This window comes from Crocodylus siamensis, chromosome 5, assembly GCF_052110815.1.
Source record: "Crocodylus siamensis isolate JL-2025a chromosome 5, ASM5211081v1, whole genome shotgun sequence".
Classification (NCBI taxonomy): Eukaryota; Metazoa; Chordata; order Crocodylia; family Crocodylidae; genus Crocodylus; species Crocodylus siamensis.
In genome coordinates, this window is record NC_143399.1 from 66,235,276 (window position 1) to 66,257,288 (window position 22,013).

Consider the following 22,013-nt stretch of genomic DNA (forward strand, 5'->3'; position numbering starts at 1 on the left):
ATGTCTGGAGCCTATGGAATGGTATATAGTACTAAGTACCCTGAAAAATCAGCTTCCAGTTGATCCAACAAAATTGGCAGATATATATTACTTTAATTTCATATGTCTCATGATATTCCTCTCAGTTCCTCATCTATAAATGGAAATATCACCCCATCTCTTTTCACACAGTCATGAAGATAACTATTGTTTGTGAAGCATTCAGATAAACACCATGAAAAGGCCCATGAAAGTAATTCATACTTCAGTATTCAGAGCAGGCTTTGATTAGCATGCAATAAATAAGGTATGGGACCATGCACTGAACGAGGGCAAGTCAAAATAGTGAACAGATGTTCATTAAGCAAGCACCATCCATCCTGCATGCTGAACAAGGCAGCAGCACCACCCATGCAAAAAAATAGTATGTGATCACGCAATCAAAGATTCTATCATAATGCAGTGCACTAGGGGGCCAAATTAAGGTTGCATAGGCAATCTTAATACTGGTATTTTCTAACTTTTGAGTGCTTGGCTTGCAACCTTAATTACATTCTTTTAATATACTTAGGAGTAAAATTATCTTGCTTAAATTGATTCAACCTTCATAATTCTCCCAACTCTGTTCTTTACAAGCCTGAAATGCCACGTCTGAAATTTCTGGTTTGATGCTTGTCCAGGCAAATCCCAATCCTATTTGCTCTATACATTCATTTTTAATAATACAATATATTATGCTGCACTTCTACAGGATTTTACAAACCGTACACACCCAGAAGAATCATTCCCCTGAACAATGAAATGCTGTTGGTATTAGACAGCATTTAGAAGCATTGCAAACTATTAGAATTAGCATGCTCATTAAAAATCATGGAGTTACCTTAAGGAGTATAAATACCTAAAATAAACCATTATGCAGCTTGTATTTTGCACCTACACTACATGTAAGATTTAAGTACAAAACTGAGACTAAAGTACTTTTTAGATTAAGAAGTATGGAGGATATTTAACCACTATATATGGTCAGTGCATTACTTTGGTTTACCAACCCAAAAGGAGCATCACATCTTACAAGAGTAGGACTTTTCACAAAAATCACCTAAGAACTGACAAGACCATGAACTAATGCTTTTTGTTACATGTGAACAGTAAGCAGAATGAATGCATAAATGTGCAGACAGCCTTTAAAAGGAAATACTATCTGTGACTATAAGTCCACACATACACACTTTTTGTTAAAAGAAAAAACCCTGGTTTAGACAGCAAGGTAGGAAAAAAAAAAAATCACAAACATTCCTTCGTGGAAAACAACTCTGGAGCGACACACAAAAAGAATTCATTGGCAATTTTCTTCTTTAGTACTAACAAACATGTAACTGCATGATTAAATACCCCAAAGACATTAATTACTAATATGTAAGAAGAAAAAATTGTCCGATATTTTGCCCATTTTAGTCCCTCTTTTCCCAGTGAATATTGCATACCAACCGAGCTTCATCTATCAAAGAAAAAATCTACATTATTATCTATATCCAGTGGTAGTGCTGGTTAAGTATTATTTAGATACTTTTACCTTAAGTTTTCCAATGTAAGAAAAAAATTAACTTAGGCAGTTACATAAAATTGTTTTAAAAGTCAGCAGAAGTGAAAGATAGAAAAACTGAGTTAGTCCAAACAAAAATGCCTACCGATACAACCCAAGGACAGTGTTGAGATCATGTCTGGTAAATAAGTGCAATATGGAACTGGAAATCAATCTGGTGTGGCAGAAGTTAAACCTAATTGGCAAACAAGATTATGAAAGAATGAGCTACTCCATAATTTGACACTGCTGCCAAAATGAATGGACTGGAAAGCGAAAGTTTCATCGTCTGATTGCCACACTCATCACCTCCTTGGATCTACCAGAGAGACAGTCAGGACTGCACTGCCCCATCTCTGAAATGCCTTAGATTAGACTGATCCAAATGACTCCCTTCACCGGTGCTGCCTGAGCCCTGAAACCTTCCTTCATTGACAGACTCATGCTCCCACAATGACCATGTCTTCTTTTCTATACGTGTTCTTCTTTTCTCTCCCCCTTTGTGAGCATTTTTGTTTTGTCATCAAGAGGGCAACTCCATGAAGAGAAGCAGCAACCACATCAGCATATCTCCAGTAACTTCTCTTTCTGCCCTCAAGAGGAAAGTTCTGTCATTCTAAAAACCATATGCATGACTGTCAGGCAGGGGTGCAGATTAGGAAGCAGGCTTCCTCTAAAAATTCTCTGTAGTTAAAGGGAAGGGGGAAAATGCCTGCTGTTAAAAGCATATTAAATACTTCAGATTTATTTTTCTGTAACTTTATTAAAAGGTTAAGATTTTAAATGGCTAGTGTCTCCATGGGACTAAGCAGACCATGGTCTCTGCACCTGAACCCAAAAAATGGTTTACATTGCAGCGGGCAATTATTTTGGGCAGAGGGCCACTTCCTGACTTTTGGCAAGCCTTCGAGGGCCACATGACAGGCAGCCCAGGGCAAATAAATATTAATTTTCTAAATTTTTAGGGGCCCCGCAGGCCGAATAGAATGACCTGGCAGGCTGCATCCAGCCCCCGGGCCACATTTTGACCACCCCTGGTTTACACTGTACAGATAATATTAATGCCTTTGCTCTCTGGATCTATTTATTCCATCAAAATGGGCAAAACAGGTACCCCAATTCAGGGTCAGAATCCTCCCTCTGGTAGTCTCTGTCCTTTTTATACAGCATATTCTCATCAAGAAAAAACACTAGCATAAGGTTAAACCCAAGCAAAGAGATAGTGAGCCCTTTCTTTCCCTTAGCTGAACTTGTCCTGGCAAACTCCTTGTCATAGCTCCAGCAGAACTCCATAAGCCAAACATATTAGGTAAAGCTTCTGGTTTCTTTTTTGCCTGGAGAAAAATGGGTCATGTTATATGCAATGATCTACCACATCATCTGCATCCCCCTTTTCTCTTTTGTGTTGCCCAGGTAAGAACTATTGAGATGCTGATAAGTCTCTATTTACCTACCTACAAGTTAGAACATTGGCATCCTTCCTGTCTCCTTATTACAAGAAGTATGACTAAGAGCACAGCAAGGGACATTATTATAAATCTGTCTACAGACATTTCCTAAAAATCAAAGTGACATTTATAAACTGTACCTAAATTATTTTGCCCCCTCCATCCCATAATTTGATTTGTGACTGCCAAGAACCCAATAAAAAGGACCCAGCTTGAAATTATATATGGACCACAAACAGGTAACCACATCTTTATAGTTAGCTAGCAATCACTCTCTCATAAGCAGCTACTTGTTACCAAATTATCCCAATTGAATGATTTAATGTGTTACTACCATTCCACAACATTTTGACCTCCCATGCACTAGGGAAGAGAAAGTGCTACCAATTATTTCCAGAATACTTCTTACTCCATTAGATGTGTCCTGTTCTTTTCTTCAGTTTAGGTATTTAGATCATTTATTGGTAACTGCTGTTTCACATTTTTGTTCAATGGCTTTGAAACAGGTGTGCTTACTCTAAACATGTTGGTTTTAAGCAAGTAGCCCTTTCTGATGAAGCATAATCAAAAAAAATAAAATCAAATTACCTGTGCAACTGAGGCTAAGGGTTTACATGGGAGTAGCATCCAGCATCAACAAAGTAATAGCTTGCTCTTCAAATAGATAAGTCTCAGTCCATTTATGGATGGTCTAAATTTGCATTAATCCAAATGATGGCATGACTGACCCACTCTCAAAGGGGGTCAGGGCCAGTTGAAATGACATCAGAAACAAACTGGAGGCCAACAGGAATCAGAGCAGAAATGTTGTGCTCACATATGAGATCCCACTGAGAAAGCAATGAGCTAACTTCCACAAAAACTGTATCTCTACACTGCTTTCAGCCCCATTTGGAACTCTAAATAAATCCACTCAAAGCCACATTCACTGGTCACTTTGGTCAGCTCCCCACACAAAGGCAAAGGCACAAAACGTCCGAGAAAACTGCGGGTGGAAGAAAGCTATTCTTCACTACTAATATACCTAACCATCTAGACCACTTCTTGAGAAAACTACTATTCTTATTAATTCAAAAACATTCCCATAGCAACTATACCCGACTACTTACATGAAACAGTAACATGATAACAATATGGAGAAGACAAGATAAAAATAAAGGTGCTTCAAACAGGATGGTTAGTCATATCCTCTGTAGTTTTTATTTCCTCTCTAAACCTCTATCCTTTATCTACAGCCCTTACTGTGCTCATTTCCACAACTCAGTTTACAGCTTGATCTTGCGGCCCTATGCATGTTTAACATTCACAACATAAACATGGTTTTAAAAAAAATTGCTGGGCCCTAATAAAGTCCTAATTTAGACAGCAGTGTCATGATTTAGGATTGACCGAGGTTTCTCCATTGTGACAGAAAATGCTGATGACTACATGTTTGATGTGGCAACAAGGCCTTCTCTGACAGTGAAGCATCAATAGCATTTCATCAGGTCATTAGTTGAGACTTGCAGAGACTATATACTTCCTTTGACAGAATTTGCTTTTTATGAAGTTACAGTCTTTACTCACAATAAATATGTTTGCCCTTTTTGTATCCTGCCTTCAGGCAAATGGCTTTATGGTATTAATTTTAAAATTGGGAGCCTCTTTTGCTAAGCTACTAAATGCATTACCAAACTACAGATGTAGTTGGGCAATTCTAAAAATACCTTACCAACTGCTAGGACCAAATTTTCAGAAATGGCCATTAATTGTTAATTACTCAGTTCTGGGGTACTCAATTAGAAGCACTATGTAGGGGCACCTTACAGGTATCTCAAGTTGGGTGCCCAAAGGAGGAAAAAAAACTAATTTGACTTACTGGACTTAATGTACATATTTATCATTAACTATGCGTGTTACACTTATGTTATACAGTAACATAGGCTCACTTTACACCAAAGTAGGTCAGAACAGTGAGGCAATGGAATAGACTGCCTAGCAAAGTTATGGAATCTCCATCATTGCAGGTATTCAAGAAGAGGATGGACAAGCATTTGGTGTGGAATGACTTAGAAGTTGCTATGCCTGTTCTACTATGAGTATTTTCCATGCTTCAGGGCTTCACTAGTTGCCAAAGGGGGCCAGGAAGAAATTTTTCACCCTTTCCTGTTGCTACGTCAGGAGAAAGTAGGGAAGAAATTGATCTTCCATGGAAGCATTAGAAATTGGCTACAGCCAAGATGGGGGATTGATTGAGGTGTACCACTGCTCCTGCTTGGATTAAAACCCACAGGTTCCTAGCCAAAGGGTCTCACCCCTCTACTCAGGGTCAGCCCAAATCACCATATTTGGGGTCAGGAAGGAATTTTACCCCATGGTCAGACTGGTACAACTGAGTGGAGACGAGCTCCTTCCTTTGTAGCAGTAGCATGTTCCTCTTCCTCCGATCTCTCAAACATATTTTCAGAACCCTTGCAGCAGCAGGGTATTGGCCACTGCTGTCCTCCTGCCTTACCTGTGGCAGGTTACAGTGTTATGCTTTGTGGTTGTGTAAAGGTTTACTGGGCAGTTTTTCCTAATGGGTTAGATAATGGATTGTACAGGATAGTTTGGACGGGGACAATCCTCCCTCTGGCAAGGGAGTTGGACTAGATGACCTCTAAAGGTCCCTTCTAGACCCACCTTTTAATGCATTATTCTACTGATACATTCAACTTTTCATCTTTAGAAAAATAAAAAAGGGCCTAGAAAGCCTTGAAAGGGAATGACAGAAAAAAAATTGCTTACCCCAGCAGGCATTGTATGCTGTATTTAAAATAAACACTATTTTCAAAATTTGACAAGTGGTTATCTTTTGAGACACTGGATATATCAAGATATTATCAAAGATTTAGCAGTATCTATATTTACAAAAGCAAATCTATAATGTCACTTTTAGATTCAGTAAAGGCCTAATTACAATGCTCTTTCTAATCTTTTAGTCTCGTTTTCTAGAAACATTCTGGGATGTGCTTGCATTCTTTTTTGGCTGTGCAATAAGAAACTGCTCTTTGAGAAGCCTGTGCCAGTGTCATTGTAATGAAAAACATCGCTGTATTCATTACAATGAAATGTACTTATCAGGATACTATGTTAATAATAAGACTGCTGATTTTGGCTGTCATCATTCTATTCAATTTGCTATACCCCACTTTGAAAAAAGAAATCAATCTATGAGCATGTTTTCAGGAATGAAGTACAATATGAGCCCTCCCCTCTAGAGTAAAGGTATCTCCAGACTCTACAAAACTCAAATTTAACATGCTCACACAGAAATTGATTGAAGTCTCTCCCATAAAACTAGAGTTTCCAACCTTTCAAGGGATGAGTAATTGGATTAAAGCCCCCTAGACTAATATCAGGAAGAACTGTTATAAAAGTGAACTTGGAAAGAAGCTTTGAGTAAGTACAGTCATAAAATGTTTTATACAGCAATCTGTATTTTTCATGCTATACCACAATACTAAAATTAATGTGTAAATTTATGTTGGTGTAATTATAAGAATTTGTATACATAAATTAAGGTATGTACCTACATAACCTACACTGTAATCCTGCCAAGTCTCTTAAAGCAATCAGTGTAAAAACTGACTCATTACTGGGCAAAGATCATCTCCAAAAAATTGTCCCACTATCACAAACACCATATTTTAATCACAAATGGAATTCTTCCAAATCACAAAAAAGTTTAGGTGATTAAGGAAGGTCATATCATTCAACTGAGATTGGGGTTGTTTATCATCACTAAAAATCTGTCCTGTGCCATCCTCTGGACAAAAAAAAGTGAGCTACCTACAGCCTCTTTGCCATAGTTCAACTCAGTATCCCAAACTGTCTACTTCAGTTGCATAAATTATTCCATTTCTTATGCTGTGGTATTACTAAGCACTTTTCAAGCCATTCCCACATTTCATCCTAAAGATGAATGCATTTTTATTAATAGATAGTTCACTAAAATGCCCCATTGTAAAGCACTTTAATATAAATATTTTATTACATATCATTGTAGATTTCCCTTTCCAATGAAGTAAATCGAACTGATTTAAGACATTTCACTTACGTAGTTCTGTCTTGGTATCTTTCTTAAGGCTGTAAGCTGATCATTATAATATGAGTTTGCTAAAAATAAATAAATTGTTTTTCCCCCCCCATTGTTTCCAATCTTTGGACAACTCAGCAATACATTTATCAAGTACTAATAAAAGCTGTTACCATTCTTGATTGTATCCCAGAAGATTATACCTTAACATTCTTCACCATTGTTCAGACCCATAAGCACTTATAATGGGAATGGCACATGGATAAGCAGCTAAAAAGCAAGTGATAAGGGGGAATTCTGCAAATACTGTATTTACTCAAATATTTCTTACATTTATACACAAGGAAAACTCATTAAATACACTATCATTAAACTGTTGCCAAAAGCAGCATGTGCACAGTAATGAAAACCAGCTATGAAGTTAATTAAATTCAACCAACACTGCCCACGATGATAAACTACGTGGCATACGGTGGGCAAAAATACTGGTGAGAACCTACCACAGGGCTAGGTTACCTGTGCAGTCAACGTGAATTATATGGTAGTACCCATTGCTCTCAGTCCTTCTCAGCACCAACTCTTTTACAAGTCATGTTAAGCCCCTACGTTGAATACATTTCTACTTCCTCTTCATTCCCACAGCTGAGCTGTGCCTTTCTTTTCCCATTTCCATTGATTCTTGTTTTTAAACGAGCCTTAAATGTCTAACAAACATCACCAACTGGGGCCCCAAACAGTTCACCCAGAATCCCTAATAGCCTCCTCTCTCAGCCTGTCTCATATGTTTAGTGTGGCCCCAACCCCATGAGGTAGAGCCAGACAAAGTTGCCCTGCACCTCATCTGCATATACATCCTGGGGGGATCCCAGGACTCATGACAAGAACATTCAGTTCCAGTCATGAGTGGGGGGCCAATTAGGACATGGATCCTTTGTGGAGGGTATCTGGAATGTGTACACATACTGAGCAGTACTGAGTTATGGGGCCACCATGGCTTGAAATCCTATCAACCCTGCTGAAGCCCAGATCAACTAACTATATAATAAATCATGAGCTTTTCCATTTTGGATTAATATCATACATAGTTATATAAACCATTACAAAAGGGCTGCTTCAAAGTTTGTTTATGGAGAACCTGTACTAAAAACTTGAAGCATTTTCAAAAAAGGTGAAATGCATCAATTCCAGATGTACTAAGTGTATGGGTATCCACAGTAGCTTGCTTATTTTCAAATTACTATAGGTATGTTTATTTCAAAAACTGTTTTCAAATTTGCTCCTCACTTCCATGTGCTCAGGGAAAGGAGGGTGAGGAAAGAGGAGTCATCTGACCCCCCAGATTTATTTTCGTTACTGTAGGAATGGGAAAGGGACAAATTCAAGGCAAATCTCCAATCATTAGATTCTATACCTGGAACATTATAAATAATTTATACGTTTTCCATATATAGAATCTAATTATTATGGGGTCATCTTATATTCAAGTAAAATGGTAATTGAAAGGGATTATTCTATATCCGGTTTTTCAACAGCAGAAATTAGAAATCCTAAAAAATGGACAGGAGGCAAGCGGACACAAGCACCAATTGCACAACTCCCAATAAAATAGGTGTTTGTGTTAAATGCAGTGTGAGCAACCGACTACCTAATAGCTTATACATTTACCTGCATAGTAACTATGATTATTTTTCTTAGTTCATGAAGTGCTCTGAGATACCAAGGGGAAAGAGTAAGACTACCAGTACAGCATATAAAACATTTTTAAATATAGCCAGTACATGAAGTACACAAAGGAGTTCCATTTCTGTATTTCTGCCTCGTTTCCTGTTTGGTTAGGAAATAGATATTTTATATACGATTCTGGAAATACACATGCACCATTTTTCAGGTGGCCAGTTCCTCAGTTTTAAAGCATTATTTGAAACCACTGGGGCTTAATTCAAAAAAATGCTAGAGATATCAAAGTGAGCTCCCAACATTACTGTACATGTGATAATTTCCCTGTACTGTTCCCCATCTGCAAAATTTAAACAATACTGCCTCACCTCCCAGAGCCATTATTAAACGTTAATTAATTCATTTTAAAGTTACAATGCCACTGCCCATGGGGATATTAATATATCCAAAATCAAAGCAACGATGTAACGATGGGCAAATTTCCAAGGCATGAAGCCACACACTGAGCAATGAACATACTAAATCACTGTTCATTCCAGCCCTAACCATACGTTTATACAGGACATTGATTTAATTACATCAAAAGCAAAGCAGACAGGTTAACATTTAGTCCAGGGTACAGACTCAGAAAAGATGGTATTACATTGCTTTCTAGTAGGTGGTGACAAAGCATCCTGAGCAAACAGCTACTCACTGGATATACTCATTCTCCTGCCAGTGTAGTCTTATCTCTGATTTTTCTCAAAATAATTCTAATAATTAAAATAAGTTATACTCCTGTAAAGATTTATATCAAATGTCTGATCCACATTTACACTTCTGTATGAGCAGATTACACTGGAGTAACTGGGTCATGTTCCAACCCTTAATGCACTGAATGAGGCAGCAGTCTTGTGGAATATAGTATGTGATCATGAAATGGTTGACTAGCTCAATGCACATACACAAGTAAGCAAATTACAGAGTTGCACAAGAAGTGCAATAATTCTGGAATTTATTAATTCTTGAAGAGCTTAACTTTCCACAGAACTGTTATAGTTAAAATGCTGAAGTTGCAGTCCACTGGAATTATATACATGCAAAGTGAAATATAATTCCATACGCCAGAAATTGCATCAACTTCCACAAGTCATCAATAAGATTACAACCTTTAGATCAAAATAATGACCTCTGCTACTTAAACTAAAGGAGGAACGGACAAGAGCTGGTTGTTACCCTCTGTGACCTAATCATATTGAAAGTACTTATCTGCTGAACTCTTAAGTCTGAAGAAGTGGAAACAGATTTTCAAAACTCATAATCTGGCCAAATTTGGGGGCATTTCATGAGAATGGCAAAGCACATCTCCTGGAGCCGGTCATCTCCCAAATCTAAAGTCCTGGCTTCAAAGCCAGGTGATACTTCTCAACAAAATGACAGTAAAAGTTGTGGAAGTATGTGCTGGTTTGTCCTTTCATTTTAAAATAAACCATTCTTCTTGTTCAAGGAAACAGAAGAACTGTTTCTGCTAAAATTTTCTTGGTATAACAGGAATCAGCTTAAGACAGATATTCAGTATGGAAAACTTCAGCCCAACTGGTTAAATTCTGAGAGGGTTAAGTGAGTGAAACCCAGCGCTTATAGGTGGTTTAAATAGTCCAACACTTGCCACTATAAGAAAGAAGATAATGTGGAAAGTAAAGACTAACAATTTACATGAAATTAAAGTGTGCCTTGTAACAATCAACAACTGCACATTACAACAAAACGTCTGGTTGCTAGCAGTTGGAAAATAAAAAAGCAGAGAGAAGACAAACAACGATTCTGTTTTCATCCAAATGCTGTTAAAAGTTAAAAAAAAAAAAAGAGAGAGAGAGAGAGAGAGATAAGAATTCAGAAAATAGGACATAAACCAAATTGTTTCAAAATCTGTTCAAGGTTTCCATGAGCCATCAGCAGCTTTTTATCATCTCACAAGAGCAAGAGCAACTTGGTAAGTTGCGAGATACCCCTATTCTTAAATACAACAAAAGCAAAAACTTATTGCATGCCACATTGCAACATACATTACCAGAATGCAGACAAGATTTTAAAGGAATTAGTCGTGAATATGTAAAACAAGACTGATATTAAGTAAAGTTTCAATTATGATGTTTTATAAAATATACAAATATAAATTTCAGTATAATCAAGGATTTGAGAGAACTCTCCATTTCGATTAAAACATACTGTACAATGTATCAGAGGTTCTAACCTTGAGTGCCAGGAAAAACAGAATTCGAGATAACACCAAATTCATGGTACTTTTATAATATTATGCCAAAATACCTGCTCTGGATTTGTGCACATACATGATATGAAGACTGAATTCAAGTCCATATATCTGAAGTAAGGGATGGTTTCATATGCCAGCAACTAACAAGACCTAGAGGCATCCAAGCAATGAGCTTGCTGTCACCAATGGCAGTCTCAGGGAAAGAACAAACTTGCATTCTCTGTAAGCCTGAAACTTGATTGCCCCCCCTATATTTTCATTTTCTTCATTTCCTCCTCGGAAAGGGCCTCTCTCATTTCATTCTCCCAGTTTATCCTACACTACCAGTTTCAGCTGTGTTAATTTCCAGTTTCCAAACAGTATGTGAGCACACACTGGCTTTTAATTAATTTGAGGGTCACCTGCACATTACCTAGAGTATGACACTGCTTTTGTTACCTTCCTCAATCTCCATAGTTGATCTTAGTTTACAGGAGGCAGAGAAGCAAAGATATGAATTACAACAATGAAAAGTATAAATACTTCAATTTTCTTAATTGTTAATACCTTGTAAATAATTTCCTTTTACACTCCTGGCATTGGGAACAGATTTCCATTCATCTTCAGCCTCCTTTTTGTATTATGACAAAATAAACTAATTGAAACACAAGAACCCTCATCCTCCCTAAATCCCTCAATTACACCTCTAAATTACCCAAAGCATTTGTTTGATTTAGCTGTATTACCTCTCTATAGACATAAAGGAACCTGTATATGCAGTCTGTAGTTCTTTCCAGCATCTAGATGGTGAAAATATAACCTGCTTCTTACATTTGCATCAAGTACTCAACTCTGAGCACTCAAATATTCCAACACATGAAGCAGTGTCCTGGAGAAAAAGAAACTGAGCTCGCTGTTGAATCTGGAAAAAAAAAATCTGGTTATAGTCTATTCATAAATATTTTCAAGTGATCGCCCAGTTACCAGAACAACGTACAAATTGTAATAGTTTGCATCTACAGACTTTCCAAAAGGCTCCTGTTAAGTTTATAGATCCAGTACTAAGAAATTAATTTAAGTACTTCATCTTTATTTAAGGGGGGATTTTATCTACATTAGTCATGGCAGAGATTTTTTTTTTTTAAATGTAGATTCTTCCACTTGCCCAAACTAAGTTATCTAAAAACTAAAGCACTATGTATTTCCTAATTCTTTCAGCTTCCCTGTTGCTCATTTTAGGGAGTTGGCATGGACTGACTACTTCAGTGATTTATTTTTTTATAAGCAAGTTTACAAAACAGATAATTAATTTATCAAGGAAGTACATATTATGTAATTCTGCTTCTTTCAATAATGATTTTGATTTAAGATTACCTTTGGTAGGCTCTTCCTTAAAATGTGAAAACATTAGTTGAGAGCAAACAACGTTAAGCCATTTTGTTCAAGATCTTAGCTTTCAAAAACGTTCTTTGTATGTGTACAGAGACTCTAGTTCTTGATTCTCAAAAGCTAGGTAAATTACAAAAAATAAGTGGAGTTAACAGTATGTTAAAAAAAATGTTGTATGGAACCACACATAGTACCAGACTTGGAAGGGTCAGATTGTATAACCAATCTCAGTAAGAAATTAAATACTAATGGTATGATATGGCCCAGCAATTTTTAAGTAGTTTACTCGTATAATCTGATGCCCAAAGTAATCTCAAGTCATAAAAGTATTTGTCTGCATCTTTTAGGATACCAAAAGAACATTTTATTGAGCAAATCTTTACAGTAAAAATGCCTTAAAATATTCAACAAGTTATATTATTGCTTCTTCAAATCTAATTTAAAACATTTTATGGAATTTTCTTCTTAATAAGTCTCAGGAGTGTGACTGGATAATATCAGTGATATCTTTACAATTTTGTGAATAATGGGTTTTTATTAGTATTAAGGTAAAGCAAACAACCAGAACAATACATATGCAAAATCTACTACACACATTATAAACGTAAAGAAAGCAAATCATAACCTCAGCAAAAACAAAACCAAAAAAAAGGATGATGAAAAGCATGACACCACCATTGTGGTTATGGTCCAATCCACTCCTGGGCACTGTATTTAGAGAGCAGAAGCAGCATACTGCACTAGAATTAAGTAAGAATGAAATACATAATCAAGTATAGAAAAAAGGTTAATGGAATTAAAATGAATACTGTAAAGCAAAACTTATATTAGTAACAAGATGAAACAAGCTACAAGTTTTGTTTGGGTTTGATTTTTAGTGGTGAGGGATAGTGGGAGATAAATTACCCAGTTTTTTGTAACAATTTGTTTAATAATTCCATAGTTTTCAAAACACCACTTTCATAACAGAAGTGTTTTACACTTGCACAATGTTAATTACTTTATTATACATGGAAGCCTGTAATAGGCTGGTTACACAATAAGACTGCAAACAACCACTGGTACTTTTCTGACATCAGAAAAGTACGTTAAGACTGAAACATCACCAAGAGTACGTAAAAACTATCAGCATAAACATCACCAAAATTACATTAAAAAAACTAATCAAAAATACATTTGCAAAAAAGTGGTTTAGAGCAGTGCTACTGCCTTTCAGCAGCTTTGAACAGCCACCAGTATTTCTAACAGGTTTCCGTGGCTCCACAGGCATTCATCAGGATTCACATAATAAATAATGTACCACAAAATATACATAAAACAAGGCAATAATTCCACGAAGAGTTCTGTCGATATTAACAAACCACTTGAGTTCTTACTCTTGCAGTTTATGTCATCACCAGAAACCTCAGATGGAATTGCAGCCTTAGGCCCCAAGACTGCAACCACATACTGTTGTAGATCCCTATACCCATAAGGAATCCCAGTTACGTCACTGGCACCCTGTTAGGCAGAAGGATCTACATGAACTGATCCTGATGCAGAATCAGGGCCTTACTATGTACAATTGGGAGTATATTATTTCTTATTGTACATGGAAACCTTAACAGAATTATATAATCATTGGGTGTTTATATTTTTATTCTAGAACTAATGCCGTAAGACATCAGAAAGAACTCAGAATAAGTTACGCACTTTCCGGAATGTGAATCTTTTTTAATTCCAACTGTTAGACTAGGGATGTGAGAGAGGGAGTAGTCAAGGAAGGACCACAAACCACAAAAGGTTAAACTGTGAAGGACAACAAAAGACGGAGGAAAAAGGATTTACACTAAAAAAAGGGAGGGAAAGGGAGAAGACTAAGAAGACCATTTGTTTTGAACCATGTATAATAAATAATCTATCCCAAAAGCGTGTATAACTTATAACGGTAGTTTCAAGTTGGGGTTCTAACGACATGAGCCAGCTACACAAGTTTTGTTCTCATGGTTATGTCATTAGAATTTCTTCATGGAATTTACAGCCTTACATAGGAGTTCCAGGGACATTATTGTTTATATTAAAGCTACTGTTCTGGGCTTTTTCCAATAATCCAAGAATATTTGCCTCACCCATCTGGAATGAGCAACACTTAGAAAAACAGGAGGATGTTAAAAAAGCTACAACAAGATGTAGACAGCAAAATTCTCAAAGTTTTGGATCAGCCCAGATTTTAAAAACAGCAATCTGAAATGTCTTACATCCCTTCCTTAAAATATTGAAATAAATTTTTCACTATCTGTTAACTGGAAGTTCCAACACACAAGTGGTGCATAGAATTCCCATGCTTCGTTACACTTTCCTGAGAGTAAAACAATTAGAATAAACCTTAATCCTAGGAACAAATATTTTTTTTGTGGTTTTTTGTTTTTTGTTTTTTTTGCATTTTAAACTTTTGAGCTATTCCCTGACAATCTATTTATGTAAATCTGATTGCTAAACATTGTCACTTGAACATAAAAAAAACCTATTTTACTCTATCTGATTTTTGATTAAAAACCATAATAACAGACCTAAAAAAAAAAAGAAGAAAAAAAAAAATCACACTAACAAAATTAACTAAATATGAAAAGTTGCATTGAAAGGGCATGTTACATTATTCTTAATAGGACCGTGTAGAAACATTCCAATGGCAGTGTTATCAAAGTAAAACAAAATTACATTAAAAAAAAAGACCCTCAGCCTGGTCACACTTGTGACCTTACCTGTAACTCTGGCTGGTAGGGGTTTTTACTCGTGTACTACATGGCTCGCTTACATCAGACATCATATTTGAATACCCTGAGAAATCTGACACTGAAGTCCGTACTCTATGGTCCACTTCTCCATTAGAGTTAGTAATAAAAGTCATTGGCACCCTGCTGCCCGACTTAAATTGAGAACCAAACGCTTGTGCAAAGTTCTCAATCTGGTAGGTCACTCTAGGCTCTAGGTCCTTCTGAGGATCTATCTGGCTCGCTAACTCCTGAGACGGAATTTGAAAGCTCGCTGAAGATTCTAAATTTTTCTGTTCCTTCTGGCTAGTCAATTTCTGAGATGTAGACTGGTAGTTTGATGAAGTCTCTAAATGTTTCTGTGGATCTATCAGATCATCCAGCTCTTGAGAAGGAGTCAGCTGTTGATGCGTAGCCTCCAAAGCTGATAAATAAAAACCTGGCTGAGATCCAAGCAACATCCCAAACGGAGGCTTTGGCAATGCAGTTGGCAACACTGAGGTAACAGATTGGCTGAAACCACACTCAAGTGGAGACGTAGTGTAGATCTGTTTGTCTTGAAACAGAGTGTGGTTATGCAGAGTTGAAGACAGACTAACAAACTGGAAACTGGGTCCAAAAGGAAAACCAGTGCTATTGGTCGTTCTTTCAAAAGCTTGTTGGAGGTATTTGGAGTATTCTTGCAACATGTTTGCCTTATCACTTGAAACTGTTTGAGAACTTGGGCTCAAATTTTCCTCCTGGACCATTTCTGGATGCTCTCCAGAAGCATGCAAGTCCACACGTTGTTCAGTTATATTGAAAGGATCTTCTTTCTGGCCTTCTGACTTGTGAGCATACTGGTCCAAGAGACTCTGCAACACTTCATCAGGAATTCCAGACTTATCATGGCAAGACTTTATTTCAGTATTTAGAGATGCTGAATCAATAAGAGATAGCGGAGTCTCGTTATCCATAACACTGACACCTGCAGATTGGATGACAGACTGTTGGGAAGTCATGTGTCCGACATTTATAGAAAAGGCACTGTTACTGCTGGCAGTTTGTAAATATCTTCTTTTCTTTGAAAACTGCATGGCATCATCATAGTTGCTACTTAACTGAGCTGGTTTACCACCTGTACTTTGAAGAAGTCCAATAGCTTCCACACCAGTATTGGTTGCTATTCCAAGAGAACCACTTTGTTTTCCAGACAATGGTTTTTGCCCAATAATATCTGGCAACGGCGACACAAAATTAAGGTAATTCTTGTCTGCATTTTTTCTGTTTCCTTTTTTGAAAACTAACTTTGGCACCTTTTTTTGCAACTCTTCTATGCCAGTGCCAACTATGCCACCACTGGAAGACACGATAGGAAGCTCTACTGCATAATTAGGCATGTTCATATTATTCAGGACTTGTGATTCAGTTACTTTATTACTCAACTTACTTCCTTTGTTTTCAGTGGATATACTTTTTGTTTTGTTTTTTCTCCTTGAGGAACTTGCATTTCCCTGAGACAACGCAGCCAGGCTACCCATGTTGTGGTTCGATGACCCAGGTTCCATTCCAGCATTTGCTTTAGCTATGGCTTCACCGCATGTTCGTCTGTGCTTCAGAAGTCTATCAGTCCTTGAAAAATACTGCTGGCAAGTGTCACATTTGTATGGCTTTTCTCCACTGTGTGTCCTCTTGTGTCTTTCCATGTGGTATTTCTGGATGAACTTCATGCTGCACTGGTCACATCCAAATGGTTTCTCCCTGCTGTGGATCTTCTCATGCCGCTGGAGCAAGTACTTCTGAATGAAACCCATGCTGCACTGGCTGCACTGGAAAGGCCTCTCCCCGGTGTGAATGAGCACATGCCTGCGCAAGTGGTAGGAGCTCCTGAAGGCCGCGCTGCAGTGTTCGCAGACATGAGGCTTCTGACTCGGGGACGCCAGGGCCCCTTCGGCATCACCCGCCAGCTGGGGCGGCTTGGATGAAGCGCTCGGCTTCCGCTTGGCTTTGATTCCCTGAGTTTCTGGCTTTGGCCTCTTTGCCTTCCGGGCCTGGGCAGCCTCGTGCTTGGGCTCGTCGCAGCCCCCCAGGGGGCCCTCGCCCCGGCCGCCCAGCAGCGCATCACGGTGCGGGTGCTGGTGCAGGTGATGGTGGAGCAGGCTGAGGTCCTGGATCACGCTGGGCCCCACTGCCTCCCCACTGCTGCCCCCCAGCAGCCCGGGGGGTCGGTCCTGCCCAAAGAGCCCCGCTGCAGAGCCCACGCCTGCCCCGTAGGGGTGCGGCGCCTCCTCCTCCTGCTCGCTGGGCTTCTCCTGCTTGATGCTTACCAGGGACTGCAGGAAGCCCCAAGGGCTGCGCTGGGAGGAGGAAGAGGATGAAGCAGGGGAGGAGGCGGGGAAAGCCCCAGCCGGCTCCTTCTTGAAAGTCATGTCCTGAGGCGGCGGGGGCGGCGTCTGGGAGGAGGCCGAGGCCGAGGAGGAGGTGGAGGCGGCGGAGGCCGGGGGTAGCCCGCAGGGCGGCGGGTGCTGGGCCGGCGGCGGCGCGGCCGCGCGGGTGAAGCTGGTGACCGGGGGCAGGCGGTGGTTGAACATGACCATGGTGGGGGGAAACGTGGGCTCCATGGCCGCCGCCGCCCGCTTGCTGCTGCTGCTGCTGCCGCCGCCGCCGAGGCAGCCGCCGCCGAGTCTCATCCCCACGTCGCCGGACCGAGAGGCGGGAGGGGGTGCGGCCCGCACGGCCCTGGGACCGCTCAGCGCCCCTGCCCCGGCCCGGCCCGCCGGCCGCCGCCCGGGCCCATCGCCGCCGGCCCCGCGCGCCCCGCCCCCCGCCCGCGCCCACGGGCGGCCCCGGCCCGGCCCCGGCTGCACTTACGGCTCCTCCCGCCGCTGCCGCCGAGAAATAACGCCGCGTCCGCTCCACAATGGAATTAGCGGCGCCCCCCCCACCCCGTGGCCTACTGCGCATGCGCCGCGCGTGGCCTTCTGGGAGCCGCCCGACCGGGAGGGCAGCGCAGGGCTGACAGCGCGCAGGCGCAGTAGGGCTGCTCGGCTCGTTCCGCTCCGTTCCCCCGCTCTTTCATTGCGCCCGCCTGGCTCAGCCCCAGCGCTGCACGCGGGGGGAGGCGGCCCTGGTGCTGTGGGGACTGCGGGCTACGTGTGTGCCCTCCGCACACGCTCTATGAGCTCCCACACAGCCCGAGGGGACAAATACTAGCACTGGACGCTGCGTGCACGGGCACGTGTGCACACACGTGTTGGTGTGCGGCCACGCGGGCTCCCGAGGAAGGGAGCAGGTGTTGTAGCCACATCCTAGCACCGTCCCTCATGGTTGTCCTCCATCATCCACACAGCCATCTGCCCACTCTCCTCAGTTTTTCAACATCTTGGGCCTGACCAGCACATGCTTGAAAAGCCCTGTTTTTGGTTGTAGCCCTGTTGGTCTAAGGACATACGCAGGCAAGATTCTTGGAGTACATGTGACATCTTATTTTTCCCCACCAGCTACTCAATTGGTCTAATAAAAGTTATTGCATCCACTCAAAGAACCTTGCCTGGAAAGCCCAGGGGAGATGAAAGCACCCTGCCTCAAGAAACCATAGATCACCCCTGCAGCCAAGGCTCCGCATTAGCAGACGATGGTAGCCAAGTCCTGCTAGCGAAACCCACTGGTAAATATGCACTTACTGGTCCCTTTCTAGCCCACTAACTACAAGACCTACCAGCCATGCTAAGATAACCCAGCTGAAGGAATATAAAGGGGGAGAAAGAGCCATACTTCGTGGCCATCAGGGCAAAACCCCGAACACACACAATTCAATGTGCTGAAGAGTGTGTGAGACTTCAGTGGACGTTATATATGCATACGTACACATATGATCTGCCCATGTTTTGTTCACAGTCTGAAACAATTATTAACAAACTTAAATTTAGCTCCTTATGCCTATACTGGGTTTTACATATTTTATATATTTGCAGGGGACCACATCCTGACGCCTTTATTAATAATCAGAGATTCTTAGTACTGTGCATTACATACGTGAACCACTCCTAAAATCAGGAAATGTGCACACTCTCCTGTGGGCATTTCTTTGAGGATCTTGATGGAGTGTGCCCTGGAAATGTGCAAAATTCACCCTATCTTCCCAAAATGACTAGCACAAGTTATGGTACCTGAGATAAAACTTTGCTGGCCAATTAACTGAACACATGGAGAACTGAGAGCTAACATTTCTGACCACTGCTCTGTAGACCCTCTTCAGATCACTACAACTCCAATTCTTAATTATTGATTTGTTAGACAGGTATACAGTTGGACTACTAAAGAACTTTGTAATAAAATTCTGTTTCATTTCTGTTGATTTGAAAAAAACATTTTCTACAGATTTTTATTACTGAACCCCAATTTCACATTAAGATGTACCCAGGTATATAAAAAAGCTTCTTATTCAACTTCTTAATTTTCTTCCAGAAAGATAACAGAACTATACAAAACCAAGCTCTGATAATGATACTGTGTACTTCATCCTGCTAAAAATATTTTCCTTTTTTAGACCTCTTGATTTGTATATAATCCATTCAGATTGTCAAGTAATTTTCATAAGCCTGACTGCAATTGTTATAAAATCTTCTAATAGACTTTAAAAATCTTCCAAAATATACATAAACGATGTAACAAATTAAAACTGGAATATATCGAGTTTTTACACTCAGAATTTTTTAAGTAATTTGAATTAAATTAGTGCCTACATTTCATGTGAGTGTAAATGCAGTTCCTCTGAATCTTCACGTGAAGTAAAACTTAGTTCATTTTTAACTGCATATAAAACATAGCTTGAATTGTGCAAGTTAAGACTGTCAGGTGTAGCTAAGTGTTAAAGGAAAGACTAGGAATTCAAAAAACTTAAAGCAGCAGTAAAATATTAGTCAATGCCTATGAGAAATGAGTCTGTCCCTTTATTCAGGGTGTCTGTGTTTAATGGTAAGCTGGGATGCATATAAGCTAGTCCAAGCATGAAGGGCAGTAGGACACTCATATGGAAAGCCAACTTTGTCCCTCAGTTATCAAGATAAGAAACCTGTCATTTCTCTCATTCACTCTGTCAGCCTTGAGATACTCCAAGCAGACTTACCTCTGTGTTGTACACCCCATATATCAGGAAGATGAAGAGACCCTGTAAAATAAAATGGAGGGAAAAAGCTGTTAACTCTAATCATTTCAGCAGTAGAAATACCTGAAATAAACTTTCCTGGGAACAGACAAAAGAAGACACACTTCATCAAGGTCAATTTATTTTTCTATTTTTCAACATTATAAGCTGTACCTTGAGCATTTATTTGGTAACGTGGGAGTGCATCACCAATAGTATTTGTGCTATTCAACTGTTTGTCAATGAAAGACTCAGCACCAGATAATCTAAAATGTTAATTGGAAAAAACAAGTATAGCTGAATGCTCCATTGAACATCATCATATACAAAACATACATGACATAAATAAGAAAAAGAGCAAATACACATATTCTTAAACATTTTTAAAACTGCAATTAATAAAAGCTTCAGTACAATTATTACAAGTTTCCAAAGAAAAAACATATATCCATACAGGTATACATGTAGCAAAAGCAGCCCCTGTTGAAAAATGTTCACCTTTTCTGAAGAGATTAAAATAGCAAGGAATTGGTAATATAGGAGGAAACAAGGAAGTAAAGGGAAAAGTAAAAAATAGTGAAACAGCTAAATTACTCAATAATTCCTTAATTAACTATGACTTAACAGTAAAGACTAGTGAACTGTATACGGCAGAGTTAAATAAAATATTAGAACAGCAAATACTTTCATGTTTTAACAAACCGCATCTTTTTAATAACTTTCTTCAATTCTGACTACTGTAGGATAGTAAGAAGCCAAAAAAAGTAAGTAATTTTAGTAGATCTTGCTGCAAAGAAGCTATCCTTCTACAGGAACTGTTTACAAGGTCATGGCTTGATTTAGTATAATATAATACTAATTCTTCTAAAGTCCAGATAGACTTAATATATGTGCAAATTACCAAATAAGGATTGTAGCAAATCAGAAAAACTTTATAAAAGAAGTACTGTTTTTAGAAAAATACTTTAATAACTTGAGTTCAACCCCTCAGGTTTAAACAGACTAAAAGGGAATCTCCTATTCATGCAAAAGTGTTTTGAACTCATATATAGGACTACCCCACATTGTATAGAAGCATGATATTTATACTTTGGTAAATAAGCTACCTGCAGCATCTAATGCATAAGATGATTTGTAAAAAGTCACTGACATTAGAATTTCTGTAGTTATCACATCATCAGAATTACCATATTAATAGGCAGTAAGCTGTAAGGGATGTTCTGTAGGCACAGTATTTCACCAGGTTATCTAACATGGATGTAAAAATTTGGGGAGAATATAAACTGCTTATTATACATTCCTTTGAGAAACACTACACTACAGAGCGCCATGTGGATATTTATAAGCAAAATAAAAGCCGTCCTTTTAACGAGACGTGCAAACAGGCATAAAGGACAGACCAAAAAGTTCCTATCTTCTACACTCAGTATTAAACAGACCACTCTTCTAGATTGTGCTGCTTCTTTGCATAGTAAAGACCACCACCTGAAAAATTGCAATTCAGGTAAATGAAGTGATTCATGCATGTAAGTGATTATAAAATTGTGTCCTTATTTTACATTCAAGGAAGAGTATGGACAAACTGCTATACATGGAATATAGAAGTACAAGATATGCCGGTTAAATTTTCAGTGAACCATTCCTTTTTTTTTCACAAAATAATTTTAAATCTGTCTTGCTTTATACTAAGATTAGATTGGAAATTTCCTCTATAGGTACATTTCACAAAATAACATAAAATGAAAAAAAACTAATAAGATTATAGTAAAATAG

The 22,013-nt window shown here is 39.1% G+C and overlaps 1 protein-coding gene across 1 annotated transcript; it reads right to left on the reverse strand.

Moving 5' to 3' along the window:
* Window positions 1–12,690: 12,690 nt before the first annotated feature.
* On the reverse strand, window positions 12,691–18,038 carry ZNF281 (zinc finger protein 281). Its single transcript, XM_090049246.1, has one exon. It carries the CDS (start codon window positions 17,782–17,784, stop codon window positions 15,103–15,105), a length of 2,682 nt encoding a protein of 893 aa, XP_089905372.1. The 5' UTR covers window positions 17,785–18,038; the 3' UTR covers window positions 12,691–15,102.
* Window positions 18,039–22,013: the final 3,975 nt, after the last annotated feature.